At 38.0% G+C, this 23,820-nt stretch overlaps 2 protein-coding genes across 2 annotated transcripts; both read left to right on the forward strand.

Annotated features, from left to right (window-relative positions):
- Positions 1–900: 900 nt before the first annotated feature.
- On the forward strand, positions 901–12,969 carry LOC122830361 (ADP-ribosylation factor-binding protein GGA3-like). Its single transcript, XM_044115663.1, has 16 exons — positions 901–1,087; positions 3,896–3,980; positions 4,369–4,444; positions 5,281–5,379; positions 5,995–6,118; positions 6,245–6,345; positions 6,418–6,498; positions 6,572–6,709; positions 7,814–8,024; positions 8,114–8,284; positions 8,372–8,439; positions 8,535–8,647; positions 9,365–9,513; positions 9,792–9,961; positions 10,578–10,688; positions 11,610–12,969. Exons 1-16 carry the CDS (start codon positions 1,045–1,047, stop codon positions 11,721–11,723), a joined length of 1,854 nt encoding a protein of 617 aa, XP_043971598.1. The 5' UTR covers positions 901–1,044; the 3' UTR covers positions 11,724–12,969.
- Positions 12,970–13,833: 864 nt separating this feature from the next.
- On the forward strand, positions 13,834–23,585 carry parn (poly(A)-specific ribonuclease (deadenylation nuclease)). The gene is made up of 26 exons (XM_044115674.1): positions 13,834–13,989; positions 14,239–14,316; positions 14,399–14,478; positions 14,582–14,649; positions 15,109–15,190; positions 15,342–15,402; positions 15,919–16,087; positions 16,418–16,480; positions 16,561–16,599; positions 16,679–16,721; positions 16,811–16,891; positions 17,351–17,407; positions 17,734–17,811; positions 17,904–17,947; positions 18,425–18,467; positions 18,556–18,631; positions 18,722–18,832; positions 19,193–19,262; positions 19,339–19,394; positions 19,714–19,800; positions 19,886–19,960; positions 20,031–20,214; positions 20,343–20,464; positions 21,456–21,522; positions 21,598–21,752; positions 22,759–23,585. The coding sequence occupies exons 1-26, from the start codon at positions 13,971–13,973 to the stop codon at positions 22,803–22,805; spliced, it is 2,055 nt and encodes a 684-aa protein (XP_043971609.1). The 5' UTR covers positions 13,834–13,970; the 3' UTR covers positions 22,806–23,585.
- Positions 23,586–23,820: the final 235 nt, after the last annotated feature.

Below are 23,820 nucleotides of genomic sequence, written 5' to 3' on the forward strand. Positions count from 1 at the left end.
TGACTCAATGTGCTCCAAAAATGGTTGCTTTTATATATATATATATATATACATACATACATGTAATTATTTTAATTTAGTTATTTTTTAAGTTTCTGATTAGGTCACAACAGCAACATAAAAACTAGTATCAGTAGTTGCATTTCAAGCTCTTATCTCAAAATATGCGAGACATTCCAGATACATGCCAAGTATTTACATCTGCTGTAATGTCCTTTTAAAGATCATATATTAAGAAAGTGTGGATGTTATTTACTGATATCATTAAATAGGACTGAACACAAATGTCACACTTTCAGGTTTGCATTCCACTAAAAATATCTACTACTGTTATTGCTGCTATTAGTACTGTATAATAACATTTCTATTATATTGTCAACTTCCTAAAAAGATTGGCTTATGTCATTTTTTGCCAAAAGTATTTTTGGCAAATAAATAAATCACCACTTCTTTCTTTCTAAAATATGTTTTAAGCTAAATAAATAAATACATTTTAAAAAATCATTTTGCGCAAAAAAAAAAAAAATGACTTGGGTGCCATTCTAGAGAAAGACTATGCACACCTGGATGGGAAGTACCTTGGTAAGTACTTTCTGCTGTACTCCGAGACAGTAATCTATAAATTATATAGATTAAAAATGCTTTAATTTGCAAACTGTGTTTTTGTCATTACGTATCGTAAAAATTTAGGGGCATAATATTTTTCAAGTCAAATATGCTTCTTTCTGTTGAGACTTAAAGAAAATACACAAACACACTTTTGAGGTTTAAACCTTCTGACGAAGAATATGTATTTTAAACAGGAACGCTTTACTGTATTATGTAGATTTAGACGAGCATTTTCGTCTAAATCGAAAATGGGGTGGAGTATGTTGGAGGGTGTAACATTTAATTTGGTCGAAGCGGCAGAAGTGTGACTGACTGTGCGTGAGTGTCACATGTCACCATAAACAAGCGACTGTTTGACACCTCCGCTGCAACTTCTCAGACAGACGCTCCCAGGTCAGCAGTTGTCTCCCTACCGGAGGAGGAATTTGGGCGGCCATGGCGAGTGATGACAGCCGAGAAACCTTCGAGTCGTGGCTCAGTAAGTTAAAAAAATAAAGAGAAAGGGTTAAGTTGTGGTTTTCAGCTACTCATTTGCAGAAGACCTGGAGCTCTTAGCTTGCATCTCGTCTCTTACCTCCTACTAACTGTCGCTGTTGAACGTCATCCTAACCGTCAGCATTTGAGCTCTGGGGTCCCAGTAGCTCATTTTATGTACGGGTTCATGCTCGGCCGTGTCTGGCTATCTTTTCATCAGTTTAACTTGTTTTAAAAAAAAGTAGTCTTAGTACAAACTTTTAGCTTCAACAGGAAGTTGTTGAGGTCCCGCGCGTCCCCGAGAAGCGCTCCAGCGGTTTTGTCTGAAGCTGACTGTGCGCGAGCTCTAACAAATTAAATTATTAGTTTAATATCTGGTGACAAGAAATCCACTCAAAGTGTTTTCAATACTTTCCTGCACTTGTGCATAAGTAAGCAGAGTTTACAGAGTAAACAAACCATATTTACCGTAACTAAATACACTTAGTGAAGAAATTTATGAATGCCTTCATTCAGTCCTCATATTAAAATATCTAAATAGAAACTGAACTTAGTTTGCAAACAATGGAATTTTTAAGTTCATCTAATTCCGTTCTGTCTCAAAACACTTTAGAAAAATTTGTGAATCTTAATTCATATACAAAAATGTCAAATCATACAGTTCCTATTAACATGGACAGAGTCAAGTTTAGTTATCATACCATAGCAGTAAAAATTTGTCTAATTGATTCAGCCGTTAACTTTGCAGCAATCCCTCATAATAAGCAAGCCTGTGGTAACACCATAAAGGAACAATTGCGTTTTAACAGGAAGAAACCTCCAGTGGACAGGCCCAGTATAAACTGTCATCCTTTGCCTTAATTTTATCATGTAAACAGTACTGGTTTAAAAGTTCTCCCTATACGTCAGACTATTTGTGAATAAGCTCACTTAAATGCCACTGATTTGATGGGTGGTTTTGAGTCATGGCTCTCTTTGGATAGCTTCTGTTGAACTCCTTAAATGGGAGTACAAGACAAGACTGCAAAATTCTGAAAGCTGGAGTCTAGTAGAAAGCATAATTTTACTTTGAGAGTAATGCTCCTGTTTATTATTCCTGTTCAATAGTCTAAATAAACAATAAATTGATTCAACTAATACCTAAAAAAAAAAAAGAAAAAGATTCGGAACATATTGTCAAAATATTTCAAACACACTTGTGAACATGCCGAGGGATACTTAGAAATATTTACCCACCGATCAATTTTTTTTCTGATACCAGATATCTGAGGTTTAGTATCGGGAGATGCAGACAAACAGCGCTGAATTGACATGACGCCGGCTCCGCCCCCACACTGACGTAGAACAATCCTCCCCCAATCATTCCAGGACACTTGTCAGCAACTGACCAATCAGCGTTCCAAGTACAATACTCCGACAATATTGACAGTATCTATTATAGAAAAGACACTGCAGTCACAGAGATTTTGAGGAAAATAATAGATAATCACGGTCTACATTGTTAGTGGGTAATATGCAATCCCGACAGCCGCCACCCAAAACATACAGAGGGTGGAATACAATTTATTACATTTCCAAAATAAATAGGAGTCTGGAATAAGGCAAGAAATGGATCATGGACTGCAGCCGACCTCACGTCCAGTTGAATGAAACTGATGGACGGGAACTACCACGTTAGTCAGCGCCACGAAGGTAACCGGTAGTAAATATCACATTTTTTGTCATAACGATACTGATAACGACTCAGGGCTCCTAATGGCTCAGGCACCATGCTAACGGCTGACGGCTAAGCGTCAAATAAACACTACTCAGTTAAATTAAAATAATAATGCTAAACATCTAATCATTTCCAGATCAATAAGTGAAGGTAGTTATGTTGGATTTTGTGCGTGTAGATTTCAACGGTAGCTCTATGGCAACATGAAAACAGACTGCGCTAACTGCCATATTGGCATTTAAACACCGTTTCAGACTACTGTTTATTAATAAGCATTTTCCTGAAGGTAGATTTTCACAAGCCGATATTATTTAAGTAAATACTCACCCATTTTGTACCGCAGCGTTCACACTTACATCTAATCAGACTTTTTTGTCCCTCATTGTCCCTCTTGGGCTTTATCGTTGATGTCTCCGTTATTTCCCGCTAATAACCTTACAGACCTGACGTAGGACTAGTTAGAGAATTTTCTTGCCTCAGTGTCGGTTTATAAGGCAAAAATGACTTAAATAATGTCTGGGGTAACGCATTGAGGTCGTTAGTCTGCCTTAACAACCGTGTAGTTGTCGGAGGACAACTCTACTTCCGCATGGGGGCGGAGCCGGCGTCATGTCAATTCACTTAACGTTTCTTTTTTGACACCCTCTTTGTTTAGTTTTTTTTTCTCCAAAAATACAAGTCCTTGATTATTTGTGCACACTTTTACTTCCTCAAACGCTGCTTTTCTGAGTTTTTGATTTAAGAAAATTGAATAAGCTCTGTTTGGTTAAGGGATTTTTAGTTAGCTTTATTAAGTACATAGTGTTAATCCGTCTCTGTTTATAAAGTAATCTGACAGGAATGTTGGAAAAAGTTTAGAAGAATCAAGAGAATCGGCTACAGTAAATCAAAGTATTAAACAAGAAAGCTAGCACAGACCTTCCCTGGTTTAAATCAAGACGATTATCCGTTTTCCACCCAGTGAAATGAGTGCGCTAACAGACAGAACACCGCTTGAAGAATTTTGTCGCAAAACGCATCTGTATTTGTCTTTTATGCTCAGTAAGTAGTCGTCTTTTTTGTATTTAACTCACTTATTTTGTCTAATTTGATCAGACAAGGCTACAGATCCACATAATCAGGAGGACAGATGGGACTGCATCGAAGGCTTCTACAAGCTGGTCATCCAAGAGAACGATGGGTAAGCAGTTTTCTTTACCTCACGTTTTTTAAACTTTAGCTAGCCTCAGAGGGTCTCCTCTCTGCTGGTTTTAGGCACCAGCTTGAGTTTTGAGGGCAGACCAGTTCAGTTGCTTTTGGTGGTTATTTCCTCGCCACCAAAGCATTGGGGGAAACAGTTGCTTCACAGGTTTTGACCATAGTTTCTGTTGCACCACTTAGAGGTGGTGAAACTGTCAAAAGAGAGGGAACTCTTCACACAATGCAAATTCAGAGACCTTTCCTGTCTTTTAGGAGTTCAGATCCCATTTCTCTTTTGCATGTATCGCAATTTCTAAGCACAGAGTTGCTACGTGACCCCCTCACTTGTTTCAATGTTATGTTATGTTTTATTTATTTATTTTTTTCAGGCCTCAGGTAGCTCTGCGTCTTCTTGCCCATAAAGTCCAGTCCCCGCAGGAGAAGGAGGCTCTGCAGGCGCTCACTGTTAGTACTCACACTCTTTACTCAGATTAATAGGCTTACAATTATTCATCCCACAGGCTGATTTACGCTAATTTTTTTATTACTATTTCAGCAAATGTTTAAAAGCGTTTGACTGCTCTAATGCCAATAAATGCTTCTAAAAAGGTTATCAGTAGGGGTATAAATACTTATTGACATTCAGATTTTTGTTAAAATGAAAATAAAAACTGAAATAAATGCAGTGTGTTTTATGTCTCTAGAGGAACTGCCTCTGTCAGTGACAAACCTTGAGAATTTGTTTTTCAATTCTGCCAAATTTGTCTTTCTTTTGATGCTTTGTAGCATGTTTTAATCCCAAAAAAAAGTATTTATCTTTGCCAAATTCCTATTTTAAAAATTTCTTTGTTTATTTAATTTTATTTAAATGTAAATTCTTCCCCTTTTAATCTCTATAGTGTACATCAGTTTAAAAGGTGGACCATCTTAGACATCACATTTTTAAAGTTACTTTAAAAGACGTGCTTACTTCACTTAAAGAACAGTTGTCTTTGTGTTAACTGTAGGGGAGGGTTGGTGGTCTTGTGAGTAAAATATGTAATTTCACAATTAAAAATTGTGAAAATGTGAGACATCGGCAATTAAATCGATGTCTCATACTGACTGAAGCCCTGCAGTCTACGCAGGGCTTCAGTCAGTAAGTTGCCATGAAGCGCAACATTTCAAAGGTCATGCGCTTCATATCATCTGACATGGAAGGGGTGGTTAACCGCAAGTTAGTGATGAAAAAAACCTGATTCTTCTCTTGTTTCTTTTCTTTCATTTTCACTTTTTTATGTCTTCTTTTTGGTGGTTTCCAGGTTCTGGAGGCATGCATGAACAACTGTGGGAAGAGGTTCCACAGCGAGGCTGCCAAGTTTCGATTTCTAAATGAGCTTATTAAAGTCTTAACACCAAAGGTACCATTTGCCACAAAATTATCTTTCAGTATTGAAATCGGCTATGATTCACATTATGAATCCTAATTTCTTTGATAAGCCTCCTATCATATCTGATATAAATATGTATATTTTTTTTAGAATTCTCTTACTAAGAATTTATCAGATGCAAGCTCTGCAGCAGCATGCATTTCTTTTTATGTGAGCTGCTTTATTGGTACTATGAGCTTTGAAGATTTAGACAATTAGTTTTTAACACCATATTTGGCCATTTAAGTAACTAGTTATTTTGTTTACCTTTAAAGCACCTGAAAAAAAAAGATGTAGTCCTTGTTTTAAACATGGTGTGCTTTGCTAACAGCCATAATAACTAGTTTTACTGCTCACTACAGGCTCTTCTCTTGTGGGAAAAGCTGTATCGTAGCAGAGGGGCTTGATTGACAGCAGTTTACTTGTGTTTAAATTGGTTTGATGTTCTGTAACAGTAGGTCAAAATGGCAGATCCATAGTAACTCGGGAGGAGCTGCAGTCCACAAATCTGGCTTTTCTGGAGGAGTTGCATTAAATTGACAAACCAAATCTAATTGCAAATAGATGCCAGGTCGGATCTTTATTTTGCTTTGTTTCTTCTTACAGTATCTTGGCACCTGCACTCCAAAGAAGGTTAAAGACAGAGTAACAGAGGTCCTCTATGGCTGGACCCTGTGGCTCAAGGAAGAACCAAAGATTCAGGAAGCGTACAACATGCTGAAGAAACAAGGTGACATAGAACACAAACACACAGGAAATCATTACACTACGATTGCTGGCCTTAAAAAAAAAATCACTTCATTTAAATATTTCTATCTCTGAAATGATGTAAGCTTTACTTTTTCTTCGATTTTAGGTATCGTAAAGATGGATCCGAAACTACCAGACACACTGATCATGGCCCCTCCCCCTCAAAGAACCACAGAATCCGTTTTTGATCAGGAGGATAAAGCCAAGGTGAGCGTCTGACAATGTGTAGTTATATGCCTTTTGAATGTTCATGTAGCTAATATGTCTGCTCTATATCAGCTCCTAGCAAGATTATTGAAAAGTGGCCGTCCAGAAGACCTGGAAACGGCCAACAGGCTCATTAAAAGCACAATGAAAGAGGTGAGGAGTGAGGTGGTGCTGCTGGCTGGCTTGATCACTGTCTGAACTGATTGCTATCGGTGTGTGTTTATAGGAGCAGGAAAGGGCTGAGAAAGTGGCAAAGCGCGAGTCAACTCTAGCGGAGGTGGAAAGCAGCAGTAAGCAGCTCAGAGAGATACTGGAGCAGGAAATAGTGACTGGAACGTCAGTACAGCCCAGCGACGACGTGAAGGTACGCTGGAGGAACTGGTCTGGAGTTCAGTAGATTTCAGATGGAACGGGAAGGCAGGGAAGGCGAAGGTACTCAGTTTTTTTAAAATTCAGTTTATTTGTCAAATATGTAAAAAAAAAACAACAATGTTTACAAAAGTTACAGGCTCCAGCTTCAACTTTTTTTTTTCATGCAAACATGTAGCCAGAACACTTCAGTCTCATGATATCCCTGTGTGATCTGTCAGTGTTCCAGTGTCTTGTGATTTCAAGAATGTTTTGGATTTTATCATCTTTCCAATGACCATAACTATTCGGGAGGATTGGGGTCAAGCGTCTGCCGAGGAAGTTCATTTTGCTTCCTCTGGTAAAGCATGGGATTTTGATTTTATTTTTCGGCCGGTTACAGCAACAAATTTTTGCTGGATATAATTTGTCCCAGTAGTTATCACGATAAACAATCGTGTCATTGTTTTAGGACCATTTTTAAGTAATAGATGTCACAAAAATGCACTCTTAAAGATATATAAACTTTTAAAGTCTAATGAACATCCAAAATAAATAAACAAAACAACAGAAACGACAAATAGAAAGAATTATGACATTTCTGTAAACAGAATTGTCCTTAAAAAAAAAAACGTTAGTTGAGACCAAAGCACCAAACTGAAGACTTTTATTATGCAGTTTTTAGTAGAAAGAGAGAAAAGAGAAAAAAATAAATAAATATGAAATAAATCATGAAAATGGAAATTACTCAGCTCATTTTAATTTATCATGCAATTAATTGATTTATTGCTGAATCATATTTCGACTGTGACAGGCACAGTATCCCTTGCTTTTTCCTTCCTTTTTTCCTTCCTTCTTTGTTTCGTTATGTCCTTCCTTCCTTTCATCCTTTCCTTGTTCTTTCTTTCTTTTATTTGTCTTTTCTATATTTCTTTTCTTTTGTCCTACCTCCCTTGCTTCCTTCCTTTTGTTTTCCCTTCCTTCCTAGTGTCGGATGTTATATCTTTAGTATAGTTATGCAGAACTTTCAGTGTCTGTCCTGCATCAGCCTCTCTCTCTCTCACTCTCTGTGTGTGTGTAACTCTCTTGCCTGTAACATTAAATCTCTGTGATAAACTAGGAGCTCTATGAGCGATGTGACCGACTGCGGCCCAGCTTGTTCAGGCTGGCCAGCGACACGACTGACGACGACGCAGCTCTAGCGCAGATCCTGGCGGCGAATGACGAGCTGACCCTGGCGGTGAATGCCTACAAAGACGTGATGGCGAGAGGAACGTGTAACTTGGGAAGATTAAGAAGTAAAAGTGAAGAAGTGACAAGCAAAAGCATCAGTAAGACCTGATTTGGTGTCTGTTGTCTCTGGTACTTCTGGGTCTGTCTCTGTTGTATATCTACAGACTTTGTTTTCATGTTTGTTCAGGTTCGACGAACCGCAGAGAGATTAAGAGCTACCATCTCATCGACCTGTCAGCTCTGGACTCTCCACAGATCCAAAGGAAAACTGATTCATCGCCTCACTTTGAATCTTCTTCGCCTGTTTTCCACTCTCATTTGGAGGACAGCTTTTTTCCAGCACCTAAGCAGGACATTGGTAAGATGTCAATTGAGGCATTTATTGCAATATATCAATGATTAGGAAGACAATGCCTTATTTATAGTCATTTTGTTTGAATTACAGAGTTTGATGATTTAGACACGAAGCAAATCCAGCAGAATCCAAAGTCATATTATGAGGAACTAATGCAGGTGAAATCTCAATATAAGTGTAAAGATAAAGATTTAAGCTTGTCTTTCTATTATTAGAAGACGGCATAACTAAAGTGTTTGCTATTATTTTTTAGATTGACAAAGGCTTTCAGATGACTAATGGTAATCAGAATGGAGGGAGAGAAATTCTTCTGAGAGCCCGTGGAGGTGATGGAAACAATGATTCATCAGACGGGACGAACACCTGGTAAGAAAAGATGTCTCCAGGAATTGTTGACCGAAACCCCTAAGGAGTCCTGTTTTATTTTTAGAGAAACAGGGTCAACCAAAAACAGTGTCCTCAGTCAGAAGCTTCTTCAAATGACTTCCTTTAAATCTCAACTAAAAACTGTTTAGGATTGTATTCAAAATGTAATCAATTACAAATTTATTGATGGCACTTTACTTAATGCCATGTTTTTATTGTTCATTCTGTGTTGCATGACTTTGTGTTTCTATGTTTGTTATGATGCAAGACACTTTGAAATGCCTTGCTGCTGGAATGTGCGATACAAATAAAAATTGATTAATTGATAGTTTAAAATAAATAAATAAATAAGATGTGTTTCATGGATTTGTATTTAGTCCCACTGAGTCAACCCTCTGTGGAACATCTTTGCACTGCTGTTACAGTTGCACATCTTTTGGCTTATGTCTCTACCAGCTTCACACATTTGGAAACCGACTTATTTTTAAAACCATTTTTGCCCTGAAAAATAACTCAAACTCACTAAGACTGGTTACAGAACATTTTCAAATGTCTCATTTTCAGTTTTATAACATTCATGTTTAAAACTGATCATAGAATTAGTTAACAAATGGCATGCAAAAACAAAAGTGTAAACCGTATGAACAAAGTGAGTAATTTCACTCACAATATCACATGCTCTGCTTTGATTTTTGCTGTTACCTTTTGTGCTATCAGGTCAAACTCCCTGACTAAGCAGCTCCCTGGATTGGAATCACATAAACAACCAAATAAAGACTTTGGATCGCCGCTCATACTGCAGGAGAGCCGCCATCCAGCTCCATCGCTGAAGGACATCTTTGTTCCTTTAGAAACTATCAGATTCAGTACGTCTCCTCCTGTTTTCACAGTTTTCAGCTAAGAACTAAAACTCTCTGAAGAGTTTAAATGATCTTATCTTCCTCCTGAATACAAAGCGAAGCAGCGCAGATTGCTCTTGTTATTTACAAAACCCAAAATGTAAAAGGATTTTGAAAAACGCCAGAATTAATTTCTTTTGCCATGACAATATTTGCCTAATGACTTCAGTAATTTACAAGCCCAGTTTTTGTATTTCAGAATTTTTTTTTCACCTGTTTTTGTTTTTTCTTCTTCTGTGTTGTAGGTCAACTGGAGCCAATCACGTTGTACAACACGGCTGGGATCCACGTGTCCCTCCATTTTGCCAAAGACTGTCCGTCAGGTCATCCAGGTGTGGCGGTGGCCGTCATGTCTGCAGTGAACACATCTGCACTCGACGTGAAGGATTTCGTGTTTCAAGTCGCCGTCCCTATGGTACAAAAATAAAACGGGTCACACTGTTAAATCCAAAATGGTGATGGGGTCTATCAGCGTAAAGTCTTGTAGTCCTCAATGAGTTAATACTGAGTCATTACTTCATTGTTGAGTCTTTAAAGCTGCTCTGAAGTAGTTCCTTGCGTTGGCATGTATGTTTGGTTAGTTTAGGTGAGCATAAATTAGGGTTGTCAATTAATCTGATTAATATCACAAATTTATTGTGTTAATATTACATAATGCAGATTAATCAAACTACCTGTTTTGATCTGAAAGCCTCTCTCTGTCTCGCGGAGGGTTACCTAATTCACTGCAGTGCTTTGACACAACAGCAAAACGTGAAGGTTTTCTGTGACAGCATCAAATGTTGAAAATGTTTCAACTTTCTTCTTATGGTGTCTTTTGTCTTACAACCGTCCAAGTTCAGTTTCTTTAAGCACACACTGCACAATATACTCCACTGGTACAAGGATTGGATAAACAAATGCAGCAAAAGTCTTAAAACTGCCTCGAATATCTTGTTTTGTTTTGACCTGCTTCTTTTTGGTCATCCATATTCTAATCTTTTCTCCTGAACTGAGAACATTGCTGATTGTGATGTTAACTCTTACTTCAGAGCATGCTGGTGAAGCTTCAGCCGGCCTCCCAGACTCGGCTTCCTCCTTACAATCCTCTGCTGCCCCCACCTGCAGTCTCACAAGTCCTGCTGTTAGCCAATCCTGAAAGTGTGAGTAGAAAAGAGTCTGCTTGTTTCTGTTTGTGCTCACCCAAAGTATACAAACACTCAGTATACAAATTAGAATTTCATGCTTATTTTTACTGCCCTCTCAGTCTTCTGGATTTTTTTATTTTTTATTTTTTTTGGAGAGAGATTCAGAGAAATAGTTTTGGAGAAATGTCCGCTCTCTGTAATGTCATGATGGCACCAATTTTCCAAAGTTACAGTTTAGACCTTTAATGTTCCATGTTTTGTATACATATCATGTTTCTTTTTTGTAGTCTGTCTACAAATTATAGCTTTAGCAAAAGGATGCAAATGAATTAGAAGAGCAGAAATAACCTTTATTGTCACTCAGAGGGGAAATGGTTGATTTGCACCCAGGAAACCTGGACGTTTGAGTTGAATCAAAAGTATAGCTGCGTTTCAAATACAAATGTGCCCAGAACTTTGTGGACAATCTGTTTTCATTAGTTAACAAATGCAATTAAACTCACACGTGAATAAGTTTGTTCACGCGATAAGTCAAATAAAAGAAAAGAAAACACGGCGCGCCATTCTCATTCTGACACTTTCTGTCATCTTTTTTGTCTTTTCCTCCAGTAGTTGTTGTTGATGATAGCATGACTTGTGGGATGTGAAAAAAATGTTTTGTTAAATACACTCATTTTGATGCAGCCAAACAACTCATCCTTATGCAAAAACCTTTTCTTTGAAAAACGTGATTTGTTTTTTGAAATTGGTGTATTTCCATTAAACAAATGAATTTTGCAAAGGGTTTGAATGATTTATGTCTCATAAAATCCTGTTATATGGGAACCAAAATTAAGTTTTGTCACTTTTCAACCAATATTTTTCTTGTGTGTGAATTTATATAATTGTAATATGTCTGTTTTTTTTGTTTTTACATTTTTTTTTCTGATCTTTCAGCGTAAAGTTAAGCTACGCTACAAGCTGACCCTGACGCACGGTGACCGGCGGCTCGTCGAAGCAGGAGAGATCGAGTCCTTTCCCGACTGGACAATTCTGACTGGACAAAAATAGACATAAAAAAAAAACCTTCACAAACTCAAGAATCTCACTCTGCTGGAGCTAAAATGCAAACAATGTAGGCAAAGGGAGCAAAATGAACTAAATGGGAAAAGAACAAGACCACTAAAGTGAGTCCACTTTATTCATGTGGAATAAAGTAATGCAGCAGTGATGAATTTTCAACTGTTTAGGGCTTCAGTTCTCAGGTGTGAAAGGTGCAGTCACTTCTTCTTGTTATGTTGAAAACACAAAAACGCTCTGTTGAAGTCAATCTGTGGCTTCCTATTCACCTGTATTATATGGATTTTATAGTTTTATTAGATTGATGTAAATGAAAACAAATAATCTGTAGCTCATCTGGAATGCAGCCCACAGACCGCAAGACGGTGCATTTCAGTTCACAGGCCGCGGCTAAACCTTACTCATATGGTGTTTTATTAGCCTTATGAATGTCTGCGCTTGTTTAAATTACTGCTTGATGAACATTAGACCTCTCTGTAAACAAGTCTGGAATAAAATTCAACCATCCATATTTATTAGGCAATAATAGAGACTGATTAAGCTGTTTTAAAATTGAGAAATTCCTTAATTGTTGTTGTTATGAGCTCTATGGGCTTTTTATCCAGTTGGGGATGCTTCTGCTACTGCTGTGACTGTTGCTCCATGTTTTGATCTATTCTTTTAATATGGTATACATACAAGTTACTGACACGTTTTCATGTCCCTACTTTACAAAAAGTGCATTTACTGAGAAAATCTGCTGTTTCATAATGGTGGGAAAGTATGTTACTTTCTTGTCATTCGTTCCATAAAACCTTCTAAAATTAGCATTTAAGAAATAAAGAGTTAAGAAAATCTGAAAAAAAAGAAAATGGGGTAAAACAGTGAAATTCTGTAAGTGTGTCAGAACTCTTTACCCATGTGTAAACTCATTTCCTTTATTTCCTTTTTTTTTTTTCTTTTTTTTTTTAAACTGCTTAAAATATTTGCAGCCAAACCACAACACTGTTGCTGTCACCACTGTAGTATTATTTTATTGGCAATCACATGTATGGTGAAGCTGAAATTTGCCAATGAAAAGGCTGTGGTTTTTTTGAATATAAAGCTCAGTGCATTGTTTTTCTTCTATAAACTTTAGATTATTAGTAAATGCATAATATGCCATCAGTTGTTGTTTTATTTTTGATTTGTTTTTTGTCCAATGTAGTCTGATATTGTAACAAAATTTGCAAATTGATTCTTTATTGATATAAAGTTTCCCTTTTTAATTTTTTCATCCAAAATATCTGACATTAGTCTCTTTTAATTCAATCATTTCACCATTTCAAAGTGTATATTGAATATAGGAATATTGCACAGTATTTCAAAAAATATTGTGCAACACATTTGCTGTATAAATAGTTCTTTATAAAAACAATTGACATTAACATCAACAATGAAAAGAAAACCTTCAAGAGATATGAAAATATGCAATAAATTCTCTTAGATTTGTACATTACAAAGTCAAGTAAAGTCAACACTCATTGTCAGTGCTGGCCCAGCTCCTAGTGCTACAAGAGTACCAAACTAGCATAATTTTATATATGTTTAAAACACTAAATGCTTTAACATTTAGTGTTAAAGCATTTACCTTTAACACTAAATGTTTACACTAATAAACTGTGTTTCTTAGTGTTTATTAGCTGGTGTTACTTTCAAATAATTAAAATAATATGGCATATTTAAATACCACTCTGAATTTCACATTTTTGTTTTTAGATCGCTGCTCCTTTAAGGTTAAAATCAACAACCATAATAACACTGGTGTGATTTAAGCTGATTACAAATTATGTAGATATGGAGTAGCTTAGGAATGATACAGCATCTGGCGTGAGATGTTGGTATCGGGGGCGCTCAAATAAAAATCTGCTTAGGGCCTCAAAAAGACTTGGGCTGGCCCTGCTCATTTGCAAATGTAAATCTAAGAGTAGAAGAAAAGTTTTTTTTATTTCCGAATAATCTGTGATCCCTTATATAATGCAACTTTTAACCGACAATATGAATAAAGTATTATTCATCTTTTTTATGTATTTTTTAAACTAAAAATTATTAAAATAAATTATGTAGGAATAATGGGACCCAAAGAGCCTCACGAGGCTCCGCGTCCCATGCTGTGAGGAACGTGGTGAGAAACCGGAAGTGTTTGTTGAACAGTTAAAAGCCACTTGACAAAGCCTAGCTGAGGTTAGCTGCCAGCCCCGGTTCCGTCGTTCTGCAGGGATGGAGGTTACACGACAAAGTAAGCGGACAGCCCGCCTTTGGTTTTAGTTCTGTCCCTTTGTTGCTTGCCATAAAACCCATAGCATACACACGTACTGTGCTAGCACAGTACGTGTGTATGCTATAGATAAAAACCAAAAACGCAGTATATGTGCCTCAGCTTGCAGCTAGCATGCTAGGTAGCATCACTGCCTAAATGTGCTCAGCTGCCTGCTAACTCCCCCAGACCGCTGCCTTTAAAACATTAACCCACTTTATCGTTCCCCAGATTTTAAAGACTGCTTAAGCACGGTGTACAGCGCCATAGAGGAGGCTGACTTCCTTGCCATCGATGGAGAATTTTCAGGTTACTGTCTCCGCATTTTCAGGCTAAAATGTAATTACAAGAAGCCACCACGATATGTGTGAAATTACGGTTTTTCTTTCAGGCATAAGCGACGGTCCTAATGTCAGTGCATTGACCAACGGGCTGGATACACCTGAAGAGAGATACACGAAGCTGAAAAAGGTTATTAAACCCCCGTTTCTGAGGAGAACTGTGCTGTAAACTGAGTTTAAAAAAATAAATTAATAATTATATTTTTATGCAACGTTTTGTTTTTACCCACCAGCATTCCATGGACTTTCTCATGTTCCAGTTTGGCTTGTGTACATTCAGATACGACTCTGCGAAGTCAAAGTGAGTGTCCTCTTCTGCATAAATACACTTAAAGATCCCACAGACAACATCTGGAACAGATTATGTTGGTAGTCTGCTAAACAAATGCAGTGTTTTCCTTTTGTTTCAGCATATGAGTATAGTATATAATATACAGTGAAAAAATGTCAATATGACAGTTTATCCATCTATCTAATTGCTGCCACTCAGCATATCAATTCATGAATCTTTATATCCATTTACTGACCCATCTGTCCATCGGTATATTTAATTTCTAATAAAGTTTTAAAGAGACTCGTATCTAATATTTGAGTCTGCAAAAGTATGGAATTGTGATTTTTTTATTTTTTATTTTTGTTGGTGTTTTTATCTACCGTTTGCCGTCGTTTTTATTGAGGCTGTCAATTTTTTTTTGTAGCCGTGCGCCCACACCTCCTTACTCTATATCAACTTTTTTTTATTATTCTGTTCTTTCCGCAGGTACATTACGAAGCCTTTTAACTTTTATGTTTTCCCGAAACCATTCAGTCGGACGTCTCCTGATATAAAGTTCATCTGTCAAGTAAGCGTGGCTTTTCTGTTGTTGGGGCTCTCGTAGCTTTGAGGTCTGATTGTGAATGGCTTTTCTACTCATCACTATTTTCCTTATTTTTCTTTTTTTTATTCCTTTTAAATGAAAAATTCATACTTGGTGCTTTCTTTTGCCGTTCCAGAGTTCCAGCATTGACTTCCTGGCGAGCCAGGGGTTTGACTTCAACAAGGTGTTTGGTCACGGTAAAAAGAGCACTTTTGTTTTTATGAACAAAAATCTATTTTCTAATGATTATAGATGTTTGGCCTTTTAAAACAAAGCAGATGTCTATTCTTAAAAAGGAAAGAAAAAATTATAGAACCCCTTTTTGTTTGAATTAAGACTATTTGTGGCTGATTATTGATTGCACAGTGGTGGAGTTCTTGGCATGGTTGACTTGCAGCAAAAAATTAGGTTTGAACTTTGAACTTGGTTCTTGGTGTGTGGAGCTTTCCGTTTCTCCTGTGCATGCAAGTCCTCTCACGGTTCAAAGACACGACAGTTTCTTACTCAACAAACATGATTCGACTAAAGAGTCTGCAGAGTCTTCTTTCCTCCTCTTGTTTGGAGTAACGCGAGCGATTATCCAACAAGTTCCCCTCAATACAGATTTCACCTTGGTGCCACAGAATCCCCCTTTCAGTGTTGCTGGTGTTCTTCAGCAGCCGTAAATCCGGAGTTTCCTGTGCGGTATTAATCTGTTTTCTCTGCGTTCTCAGGAATCCCGTACCTAAATCAAGACGAGGAAGCTCAGCTGAGAGAGCAGACGGAGGAACGGAGAAACCAGCACGCCAACGGTCTCGGGACACCTTCCTTTATCTCCCCATCATCCTCCAAAGTCCCCGCACACGTACCCGACGAACAGAAAGACTTCATCAACAAAGTGGTGTAAGTGGAGCTGCTCTGGAGATCTCCTTGTTGATGTGTTTCAGTGTCTGATACTGTATCTGTTGGCAACATACAAAAAACAACAGAACAAAAAAACAACAGAGTCGGGTGGAAACTGGATGAAACATGAAAAGTCACGCCACCAGTTTGGCAGTGTGTTTTGATTTTGAAATGTTTCAGCTGTATCATCCAGCCCTACTTTTGACGTTTACTCACAAAACGCAGTAGAAGTTGGGGATCCTACTATGACCTTTTGAACCTTGTGGGAAGATGTTATCTAAAGTCTTTCCCATCTGTCTTTCTGTCCATTTCTGTGTATTTTTAAATCAGAGAGAAAGTTGAGAGGCTTTTCAATGGAAATGGGAAAACTCTGAACTTGGACCCATGTACAGGGTAATTTTTCCTCTTTTCTCCAAGAACCATTCCTACCATGTTTTTTTTTATCATCTTAATGTATATATTTTCTTCCACAGATTCCAGAGAAAGCTGATATACCAGACACTGAGCTGGAAGTGAGTGCTACTGAACATGCTTTATCATTTCTTTATTGCCTCTTCATGGAAAATTGTATGTCTTGTCTCGAAATCACAGGTTTCCCAAAGGTCTTCATGTAGAAACATTGGAAACAGAAAAGGTACGCATACATTAGGTATTTTATTTTATTTTTTTCCATTTTCATGCCTTGTGGATGTAAGTTGCTGACTCAGCTGGTCGTGTCGGCAGAAGGAGCGCTACATTCAGATCAGTAAAGTTGACGAGGAGGAGAGGAAGAGGAGGGAGCAACAGAAACTGGAGAAGGAGCAGGTGTGTTTATTGTATCATTTATTATGCACGTTGATTTCTTTCAAGAATAAATATTATTGTCGCAATAAATTCCAGTTAATATTGTTTAAAAACAAATTCAAATTTTTTGCAGTATTAGTTTTATTGTTTTTTTTCTATCCCTGCTGTTCAATGAGGGCTTTAATAAATGTGAAAATATGATAAAAAGATGATGAAATAAGAACATTTCTCAATAGCAGTATTTGTTTGTGGGGCTTTGATGCAGTCACAGTTCTACAGTGACTCAAAAAAACAAGAAATAAAATATATCACAATATATTGTGACAAAATTTTAAGTCGTCCATATTGCCCACCCCTAACATGAGATGCTTAGTTTTCTGTAATGGTGTGGAAACCTTCATGTGGTCTCATTAATATAAATGCTGTGAGGAACAAGTTGCTTTTCTAACAGGTCTTGCACTTCTCCTCCTTCCCCACCAGGAGGAGCTCAATAACGCTGTCGGCTTCTCCAGGGTCGTCCACGCCATTTCTAAATCTGTGAGTCACTCCTTTCATTTCATCCCATACAAACCTGATGCTTAATGGCAGTTTTAAGTTTATCTTATTGTTTATCATTAATCGTCCTAAATTTCATTTATCGTTGCTGTAATAAATTTCAGTTAATGTTTCGAACCCCCCGCTCCTCCAAACCTGACCACATTGTTGTTACTTTTTCTATTTTCTTTACTGTTTCAGTGTCTGTAAGCATCAATAAATGTGAAAATATGATTAAACCTTTAGTACCCTTAGTTTTAAAAGTAAGAATGCAGAGTTTTTTTCTTAATGTTTGGGTAAATGTTATGGTTTTGGGTTCTGACTCGCAGGGTAAACTGGTGGTTGGCCACAACATGCTTCTGGATGTGATGCACACTATCCACCAGTTCTACTGTCCACTGCCAGAGGTAAAAAGCGATCCTTTTTCCGTTCCTGTCGTGTTGTATGAATTGTTTAAACGTCTAACCTGTTCTTATTATGTCTCCATTCTTTTCTTAAGGATCTTCAAGACTTTAAAGAAGTTGCAATGTGTGTTTTCCCAAGGTAACGTTTCTTTTAGGAAAACATGCATTTCTGTCTTAAACTACTACGTTTTTGCTAGGGCTGGATGATAAATCAGTAACGATAAATATCACGATAGAAACATGATCAGTATCGATAGATTCACTGAACTCCAATCCAGAACTGCACTGCATTTTGGGAGATGTAGGCAACCTAAATGTTTCACGGCGAGCTAAGCAAGGCATCAGCTAACTCACTCACTCACTCATTGGTTACCTGGTAATAACTTGTGGTTACCTAGCAACAAGCTGTTGCGTAACTTGCGCAGCAGCAGTTTCAGTCAACTGTATGAAAATAAAAGAACGGTTTGGAGAGAAAACTGAGTCAAACGCCTCTGGCTTGGCAGGATGTCAGATTGTGGTGCATCTTTCAGCCACATCATCCAGCCCTAGTGTTTTTTTTTGTTTTTGTTTTTGTATGTTTTGGGTGAATTATCAATTTCTTTTTATCCATCTGCAGACTTCTAGACACAAAGCTGATGGCCTCCACTCAGCCATTTAAGGTACAAACCAAACCTCACCTCATTATTCTGATTCTGTCAGCTATGATGAATCTGTTTTCTGAGCAAAAATCTTCTGTCTGTCCAACAGGAGCTGATCAACAACACGTCTCTGGCAGAGCTCGAAAAACAAGTGAAAGAAACTCCATTCAAGCCGCCGCAAGTTGGTGAGTCAGTCCACTGGGAAGTGTCTGAAATGCCTGCTAGTGACCCCAAAAGTCAACCGCTGGATGTTTTTCTGCCTTCGTCGCCGCTAGAAACCGCCGAGGGGTTCCCCAGCTACGACACGGCCCAGGAGCAGCTCCACGAGGCCGGATACGACGCTTACATCACCGGCCTGTGTTTCGTCTCCATGGCCAACCACCTGGGTAAAACAACCAATTTCAGTTCTACGTTTGGTCGTGTGTTTGTGGGCTTCATTTCCATTTCATGTATTGTTTTTGATTGGTTTTATTATAAATATTTAAAATGTCTCCTGGTACCAGTATGAAGTGTTGAGCACAAAATGAAAGTTTTAGTCTTTGAGACAATAAACTTGCTTCATTATGGCAATACCTTTACATTAACTGAAAATGTCTCCAAACAACATTTTTGTTTATTGCAATAATTTCAGGAACAATTTACCGTCAAATGGTGACGAGCTTATTGATACTAGATTGTCTGTAAACTCTCAACTATTTGTATTTGCATTTTAAACACATTTAAATTTTCTCTACTTTCTTGTGCAGGTTCTTTCCTGATGCCGCCAGTATCTCACATCTCCTCCCGATCGAAACTAGTTGAACCTTTCTTCAACAAGTAAGTGCTTTTATTTGCTTTTTTATTAAATGCTCAAGATAACATTTTCAAATTATTATTATTTTTGTTTACTTAGGCTCTTTCTGATGCGTATTATCGACATACCCTACCTCAACATCACCGGACCAGATTGTAAGAAAACTACCGAAACGCAACTTTCTCTAATTTCTTTATAGTTCTTTTTCAGCTGTAAGTATTTGGTAGGATGTTTTTGAGGAGGTGGAAAACTAGACTGGAGTTAATGTCTAATTACCAAATGATTACATAATCATTTGGTAATTACACAATGTCTTGGAGTCCCCATCCCCCAACTTTAGGGTTTTTAGATTTTGGCCTTTAAAAAGCATTGGTGTCGGTCTGAAAAGTGTTTTGGTGATGTATTTTTAAAAAGTAGATTTTCTAAATGAACCGTTCTCAAATCCTTAACTCCTCTTTTATTGTCCTTCAACAGTGCAGCCGAAGAGAGACCATGTCCTGTACGTGACCTTCCCCAAGGAGTGGAAGACGAGTGACCTCTACCAGCTCTTCAGTGCCTTTGGTATGGTGTCAGAACATGTATGTATTCTGCTTTTAGTTCGATACTACTCTGTTGATGCTGCTTTTTGTTTGTCGTACGCACCCAGGTAACATCCAGGTGTCGTGGATAGACGACACCTCAGCCTTCGTCTCTCTAAGTCAGACGGACCAGGTGCAGATCGGTAAGTCTCGCCCAGCCAGGCCGGAGAGATGTACCGCCGTTGGGCGTTAATAGGAGCTCTGTCCCACCAGCTATGAACACCAGCCGCTACGCAGAGAGCTACAAGATCCAGACGTACGCAGACTACATCCAGGGGAAACAGCAGGAGAAGGAGAAGGAGAAGCTTGGCCAGCCAGCTAAAACCTGGGGGGATGACGGCTGGGTGAAGCCCCACTACCCCTCCTCCACTACGTCTGCTGGGTTTGGGTTCTCCAGGTGGGGCCGCAAGCGGCTTTCTCCACACACATCATTGAGTGTTGTTGTTTTTTTCTTCTTCTTCTTCCTGGGTTGTAGCTTGTGGTGCAAACATGTTTTTAGTTTGAGGTTTTCTGATTTTGTTCTAGGAGGAAACGCAGCTTGAGCCCCACTCAGGGGGAGCAGGGAGGCGACGACGGCGTCAGCGGGGATGGCTGGAACCACTACTCATTCCCAGACAGCACTGGCAGCAAGAAGATCAAATATGATGGTGTGTGAGAGAGAATGTGCATGTATGGGCAGGACAGAGGGGGCTGTGCTTAGGGGATCCAGGGGGGACAGGATGGTTGAATAATGTTATTAGCATTTAGATGCTATTCTACCAAGTTATGTAGCTACTTTGAAAAACATTCCTCCTTAGAAATGTGGACTGGATTCTGACATTAGCATTGGGGAAGTCTTGTGCTAACAGCAAAATGTTTCGCATTGAGATGCTATTTTAGGCTTGAATAGCTTTACTGTGTCCTTTAACACAACTTGAACACAAAAGTATTTTTTTCAGTGTTCAAGCTGCTTGTTTTCTGATCGTTTTTTTGTTGGCGGATTATATTTATGTAGGTCATATTTATGGGCGTAACTATTTGAACCATTTAATTAGCTAATTAAAATGAGCTAATTGGCTAGTCTTGTCCCTAAAAAACAAATATTTTGGCAGAGTTTATGAGACATTGATTTTTTTATTTATTTTGGGGACTAAGTAGTTAGGACAGTTTATTCAAGGAGAAAAATTTTTTGCTGGAAAAACAAAATCTCACCAAGTATTTTTGTCTGGCTGTGCAAATATCTTACTAGACTTAAAATAAAACTAAACTAATTTACAGTTAACTTTTCAACAAAAATTAGATTATTTTAAGTCAATAATTCCTTAATATTGATGGAAAAATACTTGTTTTACTGGCAGATTATTTCACATATAACATGGGAAAATGTGTTTTTGGTGAATTAGCACTTTTAAAGTTATTTGTGAATTAGTTTTGTCTTAATTCAACTGTACTAAGATATTTGCACAAGAAACTAGACAATAATACTTGGTGAGATTTTGTGGGGGGTTTTCAATGTTCCGACTAGGAAAATGTAAATCAAGCGCGCCTCTCCTTTCCTTAAAGGTTTTCTTAGCTGACTTTCCGCTGGATTTTTCACCAGTAATAAGTGCAGTGTATTGATTACTGATCTAAGCTCATCTGCACCGTTTCTCCCTCCAGATGTTGGCGGTCAGGCGAGCGTTGAAGCCGTGGAGAGCAAGACGTCAGAAGGCTGGCTGAAGATGACGTAGGTGGAGGGACGACTCCTCTATGCTGTCTAGGTTCTCTCTGCTGCTGTTTTACGTTTCGTTTTCTCCTGCAGAAATTCTTCGTATTCGGCCGAACCAAGTCCAGTCCCAGATGCTAAAAGTCCAGAAGGCGCTGACTCTGGCAGCTATGCTGACGGGACGGCCACCTGGCACCAAACCCCAACAGTTCCAGGAAGGAAAGGTCAAAAAAGCAAGAAGAAGTCTGACGGTGAGTTATTCACTGCTGTAGTTACCTGAAGGGGGGGTTGGGAGCTTTGTACTTGGTGGATGTTCTGACTTGAAGCGTATTGGATTTGATAACTAGGGCTCCATCTGTGCAGACTGGTCGTTGGGTAGATTCATCAAAGACTGGCTGCAGTTAGCTTTTCTTTTAAAAGAATCTATAGGCTAATTTTTCAATTACTGTAAATAATTTTTCCTCCAATAAAACATTTATAGCATAGTGCAAACTAAAATACAAACAGAATTTTGGAATAATGGGTAAATTATGAATAAATAAATAAATAAAACAAAGGTTTTACTTAAAAATTAAAGAAAAGAGTATCAATCACAAAACCGATTTTAAAGACGCAGTATTAATTAAAGTCCACCTATTTTTTTTTTGTTTGTTTTAAAGCATGTTATTCCCTCATCAAAAAACATACCCTGAGTTTAGCTTTGATTCTCTCATGCATGTTTGAGAAATCACTTAATCTTCTGTGGCAACCTTTCAGCTGTGCAAAACACTTGGGTGGATCTAGCTCCGCCTACAAGGACGGAGCTCCTCCTAAGAGCTGCAGTTGCGGAGGTTCTGCCTCACAGAGCAGCCCATTGACTCATTCACTCGGCTCCTTCAGACTAGCCAGCAGCAATTAGCAAACACCTGATGGTGCTGCCAATCTGCTGAGCTCATTATAGGAGCAACTTCTCAGTACAACGCTGGTAAAAACGTTAAAGGGTTAATAGAGGAGTGATGTGTGACTTCCTGAAGGCGGAGTTTCTTAAAGAGACAAGGGCCCAATTTCAAGGTGTTAAATTACAAAGTCAAATTTCTTTTAAGTCGTATATGATATATATCATTTTTATTACTTGATTGTGCTATATAAACATGGTATTTGGCTGGAAAACACCTGACGCTTAAAATTTGACACTGAAATTGTGGGAATTAAAAAGGTTCAGATTTTTCAATGGATTTTTATTTTTTAACTTGAGACTATCTCCATCTTTGGTTCCAGCGTCAGATTCTACAACCTCCCTGTTCGAAGTCCCAGAAGTCTGGTAGAACAGGGAGGCAGCCGCCCCGTGCGGGCTGCCGCTCTGGGCCGCCGCCTCTGGCCAGCCTCTCCTCCTCAACACTTGGTGCACGCTCCTCCAGGGTCATAAAGCACAGAGTGCTGCATGCCCCACCTTCATGCTCTCATTCAGCACTTGCGGATAAAGTGTCCAAAGCTACCAGCCGAGACATTTAACACAAGTTTTGAAAGCAAAAAAAAAAACAAAAATAAAATCAACAAAAAAATAAAACAAGCCATAACAGCAGCTGCCATATTCTGATCTTATACCAGAGGAGCAGGCACCTCCTCAGAAATGACTATGTATATCTCAAACATGTATAACGTGGAGAGAGTTTCTCTTATTCACTGATGTGTTCAGACTGGAATCTGCCTCCACAGCCATTTGGCACTTTGAATGCATTCATAAATTTTATTGAGAGATGTCTCTAATCAGTCTTATATATACATATATATATATATATATTTTTTTTTTTTTTTGGTGAGTGAATTTATTTGTTTGTGTGAGAGAGTGTCCATTTTCCCAGTGTTTGTATTCCTGTAAGTCTGTTTTCCTAAGAGATAGAAAGGCCATTTAATAAATCCCATCAGGATTATTTAGTTTTAACGCAGTCAGAATTTTCTTGTTTTTTTGTTTTTTTTCTCATTTTAAGAAAATCGTCTTCTTCCTCGGTTTTATCAGACAAATGTGAGCTTATAATTGAGATTGTGATATTTATTGTTGCTGGCATTTTCACCCTTCATGAAAGGTGCTTTTTTTTCTTTTCCATTTGTGTTTAATGTTTTGTAACTGTGTCAACCTGCAACGATGTCAAAGTATGCTGTCAGCACAAAAAGATGTACAACTTAAAACATTTTTGTATGAGTTTAAAAATCCTTACATTTCCTTTTAAAAGAGGGGAAAAAATTAAAGAATGTTTCTTAGTAATTGTTTCTGTTAGCATTTTTTCTATTTTGGAACAAAAATGTCTATTTTTTTTCTTAAGGTTTAAAACAATGTCCTTT

The sequence above is a fragment of the Gambusia affinis genome, linkage group LG04, assembly GCF_019740435.1.
Source record: "Gambusia affinis linkage group LG04, SWU_Gaff_1.0, whole genome shotgun sequence".
In the NCBI taxonomy this organism is placed as follows: Eukaryota; Metazoa; Chordata; class Actinopteri; order Cyprinodontiformes; family Poeciliidae; genus Gambusia; species Gambusia affinis.